Below are 16,233 nucleotides of genomic sequence, written 5' to 3'. Positions count from 1 at the left end.
CTGTTCCGCCTGGCCTTTGGGCTGAACTTTGTCTGACCACTATGTTTTTTCCTCCCTTATGGTTTTGATTTGGGCCATTTTAAAACGAGGCTGCATTAAAAAAATTTTTTAAATCTAAATTGTATTTTAATCCACATTTTAATCAATTCTTTTTCCTTCTTTTACGTTTTATTGTAATTTTATTGATGTTAGCCGCCCTGAGCCCAGTTCTCACTGGGGAGGGCGGGGTATAAATAAAAATTTATTGTTATTTATTATTATTATTTATATTCAGAAAGACAAGTGAGCCAGAAGCTCTGTGGCCCTCCAAGTATTGTTGGACTCCAATGCCTGCGAACCCCAGCCAGCATGTTATCCCAGCAGGGATGCTGGGAGTTTTATTACAGCAACTTCTGGAGGACCACAGGTTCCCCATCTCAGCTCTAAACCCATGTGTTTCTTGCAGCCTTTCATTCCCTAAGGTCCTGGGCACAATGGCGGAGAAGAGCCCTTGACCATGCTGCATGCTATCAAATAGAACGTCAAGTTTCAACAGTCTCTTCTCTACGTCAGCAGTTCCAGAGCAGGAGACATTAATCCTGCCTGGTATCTTGTCTTAACAGCTTCCAGATAAGCACAGTGTCCAGGGGAAAATGCCAATTTCCTACTAACAGGAGCTCAAAATCTTCACACTTGAGCACAATGCACATTCAATAGCAAAGAGACTGAAATTCAAAATTATGGCTGGGAGGGAGATAAAGGAAGGAAGAAACAAAGTGACAACATTGGGCAAAAGAAAAGAAAGGTCCGTCAAGAGACCATAGCGTATTAACAGAGTACTCTTCAAACAATGAGTACCCCCCCCTTTTCAATGGCCAAAAAACAAAGCCGCCAATCTGAGACATCTGCAATTAACTCAACCGTGCCTACGTTGTAATAGAAATTGCCTCAACTGCTCTCATATTTATTTGCTTACTTCTCTCTCTGGACCTTGGGAAAGTACAAATTGTAATAATTCAATAAAAGCTCATTTGCTACTCTCCTGGCATATTACAGTTCTATTGTATTAGTTTATTTGGTGTGTTGGTTTCCATGCATGGTCTTTATGTAAATATGTGGATGAGTCCGTGGTGTAAATGCAACAATCAGTGTACATATTTTATCAAATTATGTCAGATGAAGAAATTACTACAGCAGCTGGGGCCTTCCGAACATTTTACCATATTTTACTCTTGTATATTCCACTATTGTCTAAGGCGCACCTGTACAATCATAGAGAGTTGGAAGAGACCACAAGGGCCATCCAGTCCAACCCCCTGCCAAGCAGGAAACACCATCAAAGCATTCTTGACATATGCCTGTCAAGCCTCTGCTTAAAGACCTCCAAAGAAGGAGACTCCACCACACTCCTTGGTAGCAAATTCCACTGCCAAACAGCTCTTACTGTCAGGAAGTTCTCGAAAGCCTTGTCCTGGTTTCTGAACTTTTTGAAAGTCAAACGGATTTTGTTTGACTTCCGAGGTACGTTTGTAGTTTATTCTGAAAGCAGAGGTTTGGAGGGGATCCCAGATTTCAGGGTTCATAGTTAATGATGCTCTTCACATGGTGTTAAGGGGGCAGCTAGTGGCTGCTCACACCTACTGCATCAGTTAGCCTTAACAAGGACTGAAAGAGGCCACCTTTATAAAAGCACTCAAAAATCAAGCACAATAAAAATGATTGCGAGTGTAGCATGGCTTAACAAGTTTTTGTTTCCCCTCCTCTGTCTTGGCTAACTTGGCCCTAGGCCAGCTGGTGCTTCATTATCAGAATGCTTCACTAGCAGACCATAATGACGAGCTGGGATTTAAACTCTTCTCAGCAGTTAAGATACGTCACGATTGCATAATGAATGGTAACTCAGATACCAATAGGCAGCACACGCAAGCTGTTGCAGGAACAGTTTGTACACAAGAATTTAATTGTAATGAATTCTTCTCAATAGAAGCATCACAAAGGAGAGTTAATCATTTCAGGATTGATTGCACTACATGGAAATTTAAATTACAGCGCCTGCTGCCTCCTTGAAGGAGAATGGCAGCGCTCGGCGTGCATTGCAGATGGTCAGGCGCCTTCAGGGAAATGTGGGAGATGATTGGCATTTCTGGGCCTCTGTTGTCCCCAGGAGCATAAGAAGAGTCCAGCTGGACCAGAGCACAAGGTCTTCTGGCCCAGCAGCCTGTTTCCAAAAGTGGCCAGCCAGATGCTTATGGGAAACCCACAGAAAGGCACAGAGACTCCCCCTTGCAAACCCTGTGTCCTGCCCCCACCTCACGACCAGATATGGAGATTTAGAGAACCAAGTAGGATCGGGGTGGGGGGGATGTCGCAGTGTATTCCCCCTCCTAGCAAGAGTGCTCCTAATCAGGTTTCCAGCCACTTCCTCCCTCCAAAGCAGGGCATTCCTTATTATTCCAATTTTCTTTTACAGTTGGATGTTCAACATCCTGAAGCTACTGGGCATCCTCAGTCTCAGTGTGCTAAAGAGCTCCCTTTTTTGAGGTTTCATGAGATATTTTCTTTTTGTACCTCTACCTACTTCTTGCTGCACCCAAGCATGCAGATACTACCCTCTTGTTTTCATTGCCTCTGTTTTGGCTCCATGGCCCAAGTTAGCTATTAGAGAGCGGCCTATCACTACTGAGCAAGCTAGGTTGCCACTTCCTCTCAAGGGATACGGTAGCACAGCACTACCCTGTGTTCTTCAGCTGATGCCCTTCTCTGTGTGTCCTCTCCAAGAGAGGTGAGGAGGGTAGCGAAGAGAGAATGGGACAGAGTAGTGGCTCCCCAGTTGTGAAATGTTCTTCCCAGGGAGGCACGCCGGGCTCCTTCACTATCTGCTTTTATTCAGCCAGACCTTTAGAGTTTAATTCTCTGCATATTTTCAGTGGAGTGGCACTGAGTTGGATTTGCACTTTTATGCATATTGTTGCATTTTAAAGGTAAAAAGGTAAAGGACCCCTGACAGTTAAGTCCTGTCGCAGATGACTCTGGGGTTGCGGTGGTCATCTTGCTTTACAGGCCGAGGGAGCCAGTGTTTGTCCGCAGACAGTTTTCCAAGTCATGTGGACAGCATGACTAAACCGCTTCTGGCGCAATGGAACACCGAAACCAGAGCAGCGCACAGAAACACCATTTATCTTCCTGCCGGAGCAGTACCTATTTATCTACTTGCACTTTTTGGCGTGCTTTCGAACTGCTAGGTTGGCAGGAGCTGGGACTGAGCAACGGGAGCTCACCCTGTACCGGGGATTCGAACCGCCAATTTTCTGATCAGCAAGCCCAAGAGGCTCAGTGGTTTAGACCACAGCGCCACCCGCATCCTTTGTTGTATTTTAGGTCGTTTTTATTCTTGTTTTTCTTAACAACAACAACAACGTGGTTAGACATGCATATTTCCCTCCAAGGACTATGCTAGTGCTTGTATAAGAGCAGGAGTCTTGAGGACAAAGATCTGCTATATTACATAGACTTGTAGGCCTTCCGTCTTTTGGGGATGTGGGGAAGAAGGGGGGAGTTTTAAGAGACTGCTGCATGGAATCCACAGGGCTGCATTAATTAAAATGTGAAAACCTTTCTTCAGTCTTTAAATCACTTTTCCAATTATGAAACGCAAGCTACCCGATGTCATTAGTTGTGAAACAACAGCAGTGAAACAACAAGCCACTGCATCTGCCAAGTGTTCCAGAGATTACAGGCCCATTACTCAATGATGCTCTTCAGGCTGGAACACAGTTTCACTTGATAAATATTCATTTGTCCACCAGCTCATTCCTCGATACCCAAAGAACACAGGGAAGCAGATTAACCTAACCCCACAGCCATTGCCATTGTCTTAGCATGCTGTTGAATGAAATTCTAAAAAAGGGGGCACAAAGCATACAATTTCCTCTGCACAATAATTGCAAAAGACTTATTAATTGGAACAAAGGAAAGTCAGTATACAAAAATCAACCAAAGAGTCATCTGATTGTTTAGGTGACTGGGTGTTGCAAAGATTGGAATTCAATTATTTATAATTTCAAGTCATGTTTTTCTTTGACTCCCAGCAAGCAGCACATATTCCAAAGGGGCAGGACTAATCTGACACCAAATTGTCCTTTTGAATATGCAGTAAACCAACCAGTTTTAGTTTGCCGGCAAACGTGATGAAAGGACAGTCAGGAAGAAGAGGATAGGAAGAGAGAAACACCCCTTTTAGAACTGTGCCTTGATCTCCCATTGGATACAGCACTAAATCATAAATCTGCAGTGGTTCAGAAAGCAGGGTGAGACAGGGCGAGGATTTGTGAAGTCCATTGTTCTTCTTCTGTTAGGACACAACTTCTTAAAAACTACAACACCTGTCAATGGGCAGGTTTTCAATGTTGCAGACCTTAAATGTGGAAGATCTACCTGTGAAACAGTGCATACAAAGCCATTAACCCATTATAACCACACACACACTTGTGTACCCAGAGCATTTCTGAAATTTTAAAACCAATGTTTGAAGTTATTATTAAAATAAAATAAATAAATGACAGACAAGTCAATCCAAATACATGTGGCAGACCATACTGGGCAGACTCAAGCAAGGAAGCAAGATGACTCAACTAGTATTCAAGGCACTGCCATGTATACCTTTCATGCAAACTACAAAGGCAGGAGGAAACTCTGCTCAGCGCATGACTGAACAATCCACTTCACTTTTTAAAATTACATCCATCTTCACCCAGTTTTAAATTTGTTTATTTATAATCATGTTTTATTTTTCTTGGTCTTTATATACCTCCTTTCAAAAAGAGCAACCCTGGGCAGATGGGTAACGGCAGTTGGATTCTACCGTAAGTGAATGGGTCAAGCCCCCAAAATAGTGGCAGAAAACAAGAAAGCAAGCCTCAAAGTTTAGAAAAATTCTGTATTGGAACCTGGGTTGGTGCACACTTGAGGATAAATACAGACAAAACTGCAGAAATGCATACAAAAGCATGTGGGGTAGAAATAAAGACTAAACGAGTTCATGTAATATTTGAGAACCCTCACCTCAAATCTCTCCTGCTCCATTCGATGCTGGTCATCCAGTTGCTGTTCCAGATATGTAAGGTTACGGAATTTTTCCAGGTAACAGCTATATTGTTTCTGCAGTTCCTCCTCAATCTTCTCATATTCATCCATAAAAGCTGGGCTGATGGGGACACAAGAAAAAAGGAACATGGGGGAATCTGTGAGTTTTGGTTTTTTAGCTGTGTGATAAACTGAGGGATTTCAAGCACTTCCTTACCTCCCACCCAGCTCCCAAATATTTTCTGGGAACATTTAAAACATTATATCAGGTTAAATCAATTCTAGACTATACTCAACTACTATTTTTCTAATATCTTCTAAGTTAGAAATACAGTTAACCTATTGTTATAGATTCATGGTTCATTAGAGAGCCAACAAAATTTGAGGTCGTAATTACATCTGAAAACTATGTCAAGGGAGTCCTAAGTAAGATATAAAAAATCTTAATTGATTTTGAACCACCTGGCCATAAATATCTAGTTAACTGGCAACAAAGCATGTTAATAATAATTCTAGAAGATAAATGAGTATGAATTTGGGGGGGGGGAATTCTTGCTTCACTTTAAAGAATTTTTAATATATATTATAAATTCATTGATATATGACTCCAGTGAGATTGAACAAAATATACCCAGAGACTACAGATGATTGTTGGATATGTAAAATGCTTGAGGAAAATATATTCCACATTATGCGATGATATAAAAAAGGAATTTTTTTTAATCTAGTATTATCAGAAATAAAAAATTCTAGGTTATGATGTCCCAAGAGATCCAAAGGTAATATTATTTCCTTATCTAAAGGGCAGCATACCAGAAGAAGATTTAGAAATGATAGCTTATTAGTTAACTGCAGCCAGAATGATAATCTGGCAGAATTGGAACAGTATCACCTTTCCTTCTATAGATTCTTGGCTAACATCTGGGATGTGGCATGTATGGTAAAGCTAATAAATCTGGTCAAAGCAGGAGAGGGCAGACAGTGAGAGAATCTGAGTACAACCACTAAATAGGCCTGCTGTCTTGTCTCACCCAACTGTGACTCCATTGTAAGTGGGCCAAGGAGAAGGTTCTCTCCTTCTCTTTTTTGGAAGGAGGCAGGATGGTATGAGAGGAGGCAATCGTCAAGGTATTCTAACATGCATAAAACTTTTAAAGGAGAAACTGGCTCACTTGTTCTATAATGATCCATAGTTCAAAGAAGTCTGATAGGAAGGGTTTATTGGCCTGCATAAAGTTCCACAGATCCTTGATTATGACACATTACCGTAGAAACCAGCTTTCATTTTGTGATTTAAATATCTAGCCATTGTGCCTGCAGCTGCATTTGATGAGGTCACAGTCAAAAAAACAAAAACACCCACATACTCAAAGTCCCAGAAAAAAGGCAGCAAGCAAACCCCCCCCCCAATTCTTTATTATTTTTCACTCTTATATGGGATATACTGGGATTATCTGGGATATGCCATGCAGGATCACAATTTTTTAAAAACTAAAATCTGCTATATGGTCACTACAGACTGACCTCTCCAACATAAACCCACTTCTTTTAAAAACAAGGAGTCAAATGTCACAGATTCAATCTCTTTTTAACAACTTTGTTTTTTGTGCATTTTTAAAACAAATCATTTTTAAAACTCAATTATCAAGTAATGCTCAGAGTAGGAAAATGTTAAGCCATTTTCAAAAGGTCAAATGACTGGGAAAATGGATAATTACATAATTGCAATTACAGAGTGTGCATTAGCAGGTAGCAAGTATTCTACTGTCGAGAGTGCTGTAGGGAATGACCTTGGATTGGCAGGCTCTAATGCAGGAGCAAGAGGAGGAAACAGAGGAGAGGACTGAATGGGGAAAAACTGGGCCAGAGTGTGTTTGGGGCCTCAATACTTACAGCACTTTTTGGACAAGAGAGTTTATTAGGCTCATTGCAGGCTCTCCACTCCCCACTGCACTAGGCATTAAGCATGCACATTAACACTCTGCATATTCATTTCTCATGGGACAAACAGTACGCCAGTAGTTACCGAACGCTCTGAAGGGTCTGTAGCCGCTTGCGGTTTCTTTCCAGCTCCAATTTCCTCTTTTCAATCTTGGCCTCCAAACTGGTTTCATCTGATGCCACGTTGCTCAGCATGTCGTTGGTTTTCTGGACCTGCTCCTAAAAGAGATACTGCAAAGATGAGTGACAGTTGCTGGCAGAATCACCAGATGACATTTTTAGTTCCTAGCTCTTTTCTGGCCACATTTTATGATGGTTACATTTATGGCTGTGTGTGCTAAAAAGCCACTGGACTAGGACCAGGGAGATCCGTGTTCAAATCTCCACTCAGCAACTAAGCTCACTGGGTAAGTCAAAACTAGTCTCCCTCTCTTCACCTACATCATAGAATTGTAGTGAACATGAAATACAGCAGTGAGGTAGGGGTGGGGGTGGAAAAACATGCATATCACCTAGGAAGCTACCTTCTACTGAGTCAGACCACTGGTCATTCTGGCCCAATAATGTCTACACTGATTGGCAGTGGCCCTCCGGGTTTTCAGGCAGGGGACATTCCCAGTCCTACTTGGAATCTTCTGCATGCAAAGCAGATGCTTGAAGAATAAAGGTAAAGGTAAAGGGGCCCCTGACAATCAGGTCCAGTCGTGTCCGACTCTGGGGATGCGGCGCTCATCTCGCTCTATAGGCCGAGGGAGCCAGCGTTTGTCCGCAGACAGCTTCCGGGTCATGGGCCAGCATGACAAAGCTGCTTCTGGCGAACCAGAGCAGCACACGGAAACGCCATTTACCTTCCCACCGGAGCGGTCCCTATTTATCTACTTGCACTTTGATGTGCTTTCGAACTGCTAGGTGGGCAGGAGCTGGGACCAAGCAACGGGAGCTCACCCCATTGCAGGGATTTCAACCGCCGACCTTCCGATCAGCAAGCCCTAGGCTCTGTGGTTTAACCCACAGTGCCACCTGGGTCCCTGCTTGAAGGATAGGTGGGATTAAAATGTAAAACAATTATAAATAAAAATTATACACCAAAGCATCACACGTTCTGCACCAATATAAGGGCATATAAACAATGAGAACAGGAAGAGTTTGCATAGTTTATTCTGCATTTGTTCTCATTTTTCTTGTCATGAGGAGGGGGAGCTTTGCAGGATGCAGATGCTCTATTCCAAGCTACTGGAAATGTTATGCATCTGCTCTTCTGACTTTTTCCAAGTAATGTGGGAGGGTTTTTGTTTTTGGGTTGTGTGTGTGTGTGTGTGTGTGTGTGTGTGTGAGAGAGAGAGAGAGAGAGAGAGAGAGAGAGAGAGAGAGAGAGAGAGAGAGATTCCTACAACCCAGAAACAGGACAAGAACTTACTAGGATAAGGATGAGTAATTCTGAGAAAAGGTTGGGCTAGCGCACAAATGCCTTAAGAATCTAGAAGTGAAGGCCAGGATGATTCAAAGGACCATGCCAGACTTGGATGTGGGATATTGCAGAGCAGGACCAGTCCCATTTAGGAGGAAGGCAGAGTCCACTTCTGCTTGCTTTGAACTGCACACAAATAAACATTCCACAGCTCTTTGGTTCTAAGCATGATAGCAAAACAGAACCTTCATATGTTCAGAGGCAGTATACCTCTGAATACCAAATGCTGGAGGCAATTAATAGGGAGGGCTGTAACCTTCATCCATTCCTTGTGAGCTTCCCAGAATCACCTGGCTATCCAATCTTGCACCTGTTTCGTACCGGGTCCTTGTCTGCTTGCGACTCTCTTGATGCCTGTTTCCATGTGCAGGCTGACACCTGGTTTGGAGTCTTTGCACCAGGGATGGGGGAGTTGTGGCCCTCCTGATGTTTTTGGACAACAACCCCATCATTCCTGCACACTTGCTATGCTGGTTGGGATTAGTGGGAGTTGGAGGCCAGCAGCATCTGGGAGGTTCCGAACCCCTGCTCCATCCCTAGAAGCTGGCCAACTAGTAACACCAAGATTCAGAAACCTGCTGTGCAGCCAGGACTTCTATAATCAAAGAGAATACCCAGACCCAAGTTCTTTCTGTTATCTGTACTAATTCATGCTTTATGTACTGTAAACAAGCTTGACGGTTCTGTCTCAAACTTCTGATTCTCTGCGTGCATTTTTAATCTGAGGTGGAGGCTGCTGGGATCAATTAGACCCCCATTAAAGTGAGCAAGGCAAATTGTTGATGATACACATCCAAGGAACTTGGGTCCTAAATGATCCCAACATGGGAAAACCTCCCCTTTTAACAATGCACTTTCTACTTTATACGAATGCAGCAGCAAAAATACAGCGGTACTAACCATTCAGCTTTATTTTTGTTTAACCAAGGACCTGTAGGGAACCTGATCACACCTCTACATAGTTATACCCCAGTACTATCAACAAAAATGCTTAAGACAATTTTATAATTACTTTTACATTAAATTGGCATCATTGTCCAAGTGATCTCTTTGTGTGAGAGTTTGTGCAACCATGTTATCAGATTAATAAACTGCTCTCTACCAAACATACAAAGAGCTCCCTGGTGGATACCTGAGAAGGAAAATATGAAAGATCAACTCTGGGGAGTGCTGTGTGCAAATGCAAAAGCAGAGGAACAATTGCTTGCAGGTTTTAAGCCTCTGCCAACGTTTACAGCTGCTTAGGATAAATCTTCCTTCAAAAGTGCTGCTTGAAAGAGAACATGCAGATCACTTGGCCTTTTTTAAAAAGCCATTTCTCTCTCACACAAACCTAAATGTAATCAAAAGGATGAAAGGAAATCAAGAAAACGGGGAGTGAAAGGGAGAAAGGATATACAAAAATGTGCTGCACAGAATCAAAGTACCAATGACCTTGAAAACCTTGCTCTTTCAGAATTATTAATTGCCAAAGAAGGAATATTTTGACATTTAAACACCAATTGGGATTGCTCTAGCACAGGCACGTCCAACAGGTAGATTGCGATTTACCGGTAGATCACTGGACATCTGTGGTAGATCACTGGTAGATCACTGGCTCCCGCCAAAGAAGCTAAATAACTTTGGCTCCACTAAAAAAAAAGCCCTGCACCCCCCAAAAACAGGGCTTTCCTTCCTAAGAAAAGCTCAACAACTTTGACCTGAACCCCCAAAAAGGGGGTAGATCACTGCCAGTTTTTAACTCTGTGAGTAGATCTCAGTCTCTTGGGAGTTTTGGCCAGTCTAGCAGATGGCTACAATTGATTGGACTCACTAGTTCAGGTAGCTATGAAAGTAGGGCCCCATCTGCACTACACATCTGAAGCAGTATCATACCACTTTAAGCAGTTACGGCTTCCTCTAAAGAATCCTGAGGACTGTAGTTGTTAAGAGCGCTGAGAGTTGTTTGGAGACCCCATTATCCACACAGAGCTAATTAAACCAGAGTGGTTTAACAGCCAATTCCTCTTCCCAGGAAACTCTGAAAAATGGGGCCAGAGTGGTTTCTTGAAACTGTGCTTTATGGCAGGGTGGGTGTGGGGCGGGAGAGCAGAGAAACAGAGAACAGAGAAAGAGAGAGAGAGAGAGAGAGAACAGTGCTGTTCTGCTCAGGGCCACTTTGCAGGTTTCCCACAGGCACCTAGTGGACCTCTGTGAGAAAGGGATGCTGGACTAGATGAGTCACTGGCCTGATCCAGCAGGGCTCTTCTGATGTACATATCAAATTTTAATTACAATATATTTCAAGTTATAGTAATGAAACAGGGCCTTTCTTCCTAGTTATACATGCATACGGTATTGTCATTCAGCCAAAGGTCAACACCTGTAAAATATAGGCATAAGAATATGCTAGCCTATTTCACAGGGATGTTGCAAAGATTTCTGGGGGCTAACCACATGTCACATACAAACTCATGTAAGAGACTCTAGCAGATTTAAAAACATTTTAAAGGGGAATCTGTGGGAAGGGAGGATGAACTGGAAGAAGCAGGTATGGAAAAGCTGAAGCACTCCTTCCCTGCTCCAAAACACCCTCCAAGCCACACATTTGCCATAGGTTCTGATCTGTGGCACACAGAATCTAAAGAAATTTCAGGAATAATAAAAAAAAGAACTTGAAAACAGAGTAAGATAGTATTGAATAAGATAATTGATTCATAATAAAGCCACAGAATAAAACATTTTTTTAAAAAAAGACCACTATCCTTACCAAAATGTCTTTGATGGCAACTCTCATCACCTTTTCAGTCTCATTTATCTCCAGAGGTCTGGCAATTGCTTCTGTTCTTATTTCCTGGAAGACAAAAACCAACAAGAAATAGTCCCAAGTTTGAGCCTCTCATTAATATTCATTGAATGGCAGGCAGCTGAGCCGCTTTGGCAAAGTGATTTGCATAACAAATGGAGTGTAGTCTAATATTTATGCACCAACAGCTTAAAGGCCTTCACAGATTTGGAGCCCATTAAGAAGGTTAACAAAGGTCCAGTGTTAAAATGTTTTCTGACTTGGCAGCCATTAAAGCTGCCAACTAAGCAGCAAGTTTCATTAAAATTAAGGGGATTTATGACAAAATGTTGGCTGGATGCTGAGAGCTCCTCTTAGCTCCCTTCCCGCCCCAGACAACAGCCCTTAGGTCAGTGCTCTTCTTATCATTAAAAGGTAAAGGTAAAGGGACCCCTGACCATTAGGTCCAGTCGTGACCGACTCTGGGGTTGCGCGCTCATCTCGCATTAATGGCCAAGGGAGCCGGCGTATAGCTTCCAGGTCATGTGGCCAGCATGACTAAGCCGCTTCTGGCAAACCAGAGCAGCACATGGAAACGCCGTTTACCTTCCCACTGTAGCGGTTCCTATTTATCTACTTGCATTTTGACGTGCTTTCGAACTGCTAGGTTGGCAGGAGCTGGGACCAAGCAACGGAAGCTCACCCCGTCACAGGGATTCGAACCGCCGACCTTCTGATCAGCAAGCCCTAGGCTTAGTGGTTTAGCCCACTTATCATCAGCTCCTTTTTAATACGTAGTTAATAATAGTATTAGCAATGTCTTATCTAAACAATCAATTTGTATGGCTGTTTATAAAAAGACAGGATCTTGTTCTCAGGGAAGTTACAACCTAAATTCTGGCAAAAGGGTAGTGGTGGAGGAATGTAAGAAGCAAGGCAAAGATGGAGATGGAGGATTCTTAGGCTAGGTCCAAACTGGGAAATGATAGTTATCAGCTTTGGAACAAGCCACAATCTTAAATCGCAGTCTGAAGTTGGGTTTCAGGTCCTGGCCTGTTCTGTAGCTGGCAATCATTTCACAGCTTGGATGAAATAAGAAACTATGGTTAGTGCCATAACTACTACTACTATTATTATTATTAAATTTGTATACTGCCCTACACCTGTAGATCTCAGGGCAGTTCACAACATAAAATCACAATATAAAAAACACAAAATACGTAATAAAAACAAAAATAACTCAATAACTCCCCCCCTTACACTTTTAAAAGGGCATTAGATGTCAATCAGTCAAAGGCCTGGTTAGAGAGACATATTTTCATCTGGCGCCTAAAGGTGCATAATGAAGGCGCCAGCTGAACCTCCCTGGGGACAGCATTCCACAAATGAGGAGCCACCGCAGAAAAGGCCTGTTCTCCTGTTGCCACCCTCTCTCGTGGAGGAGGCACACAAAGAAGGGCCTCAGAGGATGATCTCAGGAGTTCAGCAGTGACCAGGACACCCAGCTGAATACTGTGCCTCTGGCTAAGGAGCCAGACTGAGTTCCAGGCTCTGAGCCTGATGTCGGCAATCAGACTACTGATCAGCTAGAAGTCCACTGAATGAGACCCCACAACTCCAGGATCCATATAGAACTGGAGCCAGGCAGGGGCGTAGCCAGGATCAAAACTAGGGGGGGGGGGCAAGCCATGGTCGTTCAGGGGCGGGGCCAAGGCACAGAAGGGGAGGGGCCACAAAGTGGGCGGGGCTAAAGGGCCAACGGGCCTGATGACATCGTGGCGGTGGCAGCAGCGGCCACCTTGTGCTTCTAGGGCTGGTAGCGTTGGCGGCTACCCTGCTTGGCTGGAGAGGACGGGAGGGTCGGGCAGGCGAGAGGGGGTGGCAGGGCGGGCGAGGGCGAGGCAAGACACGGCCGCAGCCACGACGGCTCCGAGGCGTTGCTGCATATCAGCATAATATTTCAACCATGGTTCAAGCCCCACCTTAGGAAAAAAATCCTGCATTGCAGGGGGTTGGACTAGATGACCCTTGTGGTCCCTTCCGACTACAATTCTATGATTCTATTGATATATTACCATAGCATATGCATCATTCTGCTTTCTTGAATTGTCCTACTCCTAGGCATAGCATCCAACTCCTAGAGGCCTAGGTGCCCCCCCCCAATTACTGGTAAATACCGTATTTGAAAGAGTCATCCCCCCATGTTGATGGGCTTTCTATGTGGGGCTTATCTGCCCCCCCGTATTTTATTAAGGATGGAAGAGGGAGGGAAGGAAGAAATAGAGAGATAACTCATATTTGTGGGTGTCTCTGGATGACGCTGTGATGCTGGAACTCTGCAGCAAGAGGACAGGAGGGTCGGGCAGGCGAGAGGGGGTGGAAGGGTGGGCGAGGGCGGGGCAAGGCATGGCCACAGCTACGACAGCTCTGAGGCGTTGCTGCATATCAGCATAATATTTCAACCATGGTTCAAGCCCCACCTTAGGAAAAAAATCCTGCATTGCAGCGGGTTGGACTAGATGACCCTTGTGGTCCCTTCCGACTACAATTCTACGATTCTATTGATATATTACCATACCATATGCATCGTTCTGCTTTCTTGAATTGTCCTACTCCTAGGCATAGCAGCCAACTCCTAGAGGCCTAGGTGCCTCCCCCCCCAATTACTGGTAAATACCGTATTTGAAAGAGTCATCCCCCCATGTTGATGGGCTTTCTATGTGGGGCTTATCTGCCCCCCCCGTATTTTATTAAGGATGGAAGAGGGAGGGAAGGAAGGAAGAAATAGAGAGAGGGATAACTCATATTTGTGGGTGCCTCTGGGTGACGCTGTGATGCTGGAACTCTGCATGTACAGGAGCCTTGTAAGCAGCTTTCTCTCTGCTTGATTTACAGCAGGCACGTCCAACAGGTAGATTGTGATCTACCAGTAGATCACTGGATGTCTGTGGTAGATCACTGGTAGGTCACTGGCACCCCTAAAAAAAGCTCACCCAAAATTTTCCTCCTCCCTCAAAAAAATTGAACTACGACCTGAAGCCCTAAACAAAAATGGGCCTCCCTCCCTCCTAAAAGAAGCTCAACAAGTTTGACCTAAACCCCCAAAAACAGGGCTTCCCTTCCTTTAAAAAAAAACTCAACAGCTTTGACCTGAACCCCCCAAAAGGGGGTAGATCACCCCCAGTTTTAAACTCTGAGTAGATAAGAGTCTCTTGGGAGGTGGCCACCCCTGATTTACAGTATACAGATGCAGGAGGAGGGGCAGACTGGAACACCAATGCTTTTTATAAACATCACTGTGTCTGTCAAAGCTACAGCCCCCCCTTTCTTATTCACTTCCTTTTAGCCTTGCAGAGCCACCTTAGTCAAATTGAATCCTCTGAGTCTGCACCCTCATTAAATCGCCAATAGAACTCTTAATGCCCCTGAATGCTCATTAACAAGTCCTACTTAAGAACAATAGGGTGAAATGGTCAGCTATCAAATCTTCTTGCCTGGGGATATATGCTCCATTGTCTTAACTGCTTAACTACTGGTAGCCACTTTGCTTTATTTATTTGATGTGTTTTTGTTACTGCTGTGTCCCCCCCCCCCCCCAGCAAGCGGAGACTTAGCTGCTCTTTTCCACTTCAGTTTTTGGAGGGGAAAAGTGCTGGTTATGGTCTGTAAAATACATTAATTTTTTTGCTTCTAGGGGGGGCAGCTGCCCCCTCCTGCCCCCCCTGCCTACGCCCATGGAGCCAGGACTCCCCAGATACCTCCCCAAGCGCCTGAAGGATTGAGTGCCTCCCTGCAGCACCTCACCAGCCCAGCAGCATGGGGAGCACACCAGATGGGATGCCAAAGAACACAGGAGAAGCACCTGGCTTTAGGCCAAAGGGTTTGCCCTTTAAGAGCCTACTTCTCCAAAATGGGGGAGGAGTCTAGGAGACATGAACTGGAGGCAGAGGCTCAGTTCAGCTCCAACTCAGTAGGACAATGCTGTGACCACCTTTCCGCCTTGTCCCATGGGCTCCTTCTTGTGGCCAGAACAGGACAAGGACTTCCTGTTATCACTGCACTGCAAAGGGGCTGCAAGTGTTGAGGCGTCATCATCTGAATGCTGCCTTATACAAGCTTGCTTGGAAAATGATTAGACAAATCATGGAGGAGAGAGGTCTGTTTTGGCCAGGATAGCTAAAACAGAACTTCACAATCCAGGGGCAATTCACCTTTGAATACCAACAGATAAGAGGCAACGGCAGGGAAGGAATGTTGCCTTCATTTCCTGCTTGAGAGTTCCTAGAGGCTTTTGATTAGTCACTGTGGAAAAGGGGATGCTAGACTAGATGGACCTTTATTCTGGTCCAGCAGGGCTTTCCTTATATATTCTTTAATACGGCTACAATCTGATAAAATATTTGATTCGATGAATCATATGAGTTCTAGCTGACTAATCCTTCAACTAAATTTGGATAGGTGTAAAAGCAAGACTACTGAAGTCTAATGTGTACTTTTTTTTCAGAGGATGCCACACTGGCCTGAGCAAGCAGCATGTTAGAAGAGAGCCAGTGGTGGTACAGTGGTTGGAGTGTCAGATGAGGATATAGAAGACCAACTATGAAGCTCACTAGGTGACCTCAGGCCAGTAACAGTCGCTCATCCCCTTCTGTGTATGAGAAGGGAGAACGACTGCATTTTGCAACTTTTATAAGTATTTGTATTTTAAAAAATTATATATATTAAAAAATGCTTCCAATTAAATCAGGCGCATCTTTAAGATACAGTATTAAAGTTGCAACCTCTAGCTGCTAGATCTTGAATGTACTCAAGACTAGACCTTGTGTCCTGAGGAGCAGCTCTCCTCCAACTCCGGCAAGTCTAAACTTCAAGCCAACTTTTCTTTGCTATTTGTCAAAGCAATGACCACAGCCCATTACTCATCGAAAGCGGTCAAACCTGGTCGCACATATGGCATCGAAAAGCCTCAGTGCCTCATTCAATTTCAGCAAGTGATTTG

General features: G+C 44.0%; 1 protein-coding gene across 2 annotated transcripts in view; it reads right to left on the bottom strand.

Moving 5' to 3' along the window:
* Window positions 1-16,233, bottom strand: part of CLUAP1 (clusterin associated protein 1) — a 76,513-nt gene that overhangs the window by 24,300 nt on the left and 35,980 nt on the right. For both annotated transcript variants that reach the window (XM_035131360.2, XM_035131362.2), the window contains exons 6-8: window positions 11,220-11,303; window positions 7,088-7,221; window positions 5,041-5,182 (exon numbers count right to left, since the gene is read on the bottom strand). In XM_035131360.2, coding sequence (XP_034987251.1) covers window positions 5,041-5,182; window positions 7,088-7,221; window positions 11,220-11,303 — 360 coding nt within the window. The remainder of the gene's footprint in view (window positions 1-5,040; window positions 5,183-7,087; window positions 7,222-11,219; window positions 11,304-16,233) is intronic.

This window comes from Zootoca vivipara, chromosome 14, assembly GCF_963506605.1.
Source record: "Zootoca vivipara chromosome 14, rZooViv1.1, whole genome shotgun sequence".
In the NCBI taxonomy this organism is placed as follows: Eukaryota; Metazoa; Chordata; class Lepidosauria; order Squamata; family Lacertidae; genus Zootoca; species Zootoca vivipara.
This window is presented reverse-complemented; position numbering and strand designations above follow the sequence as displayed.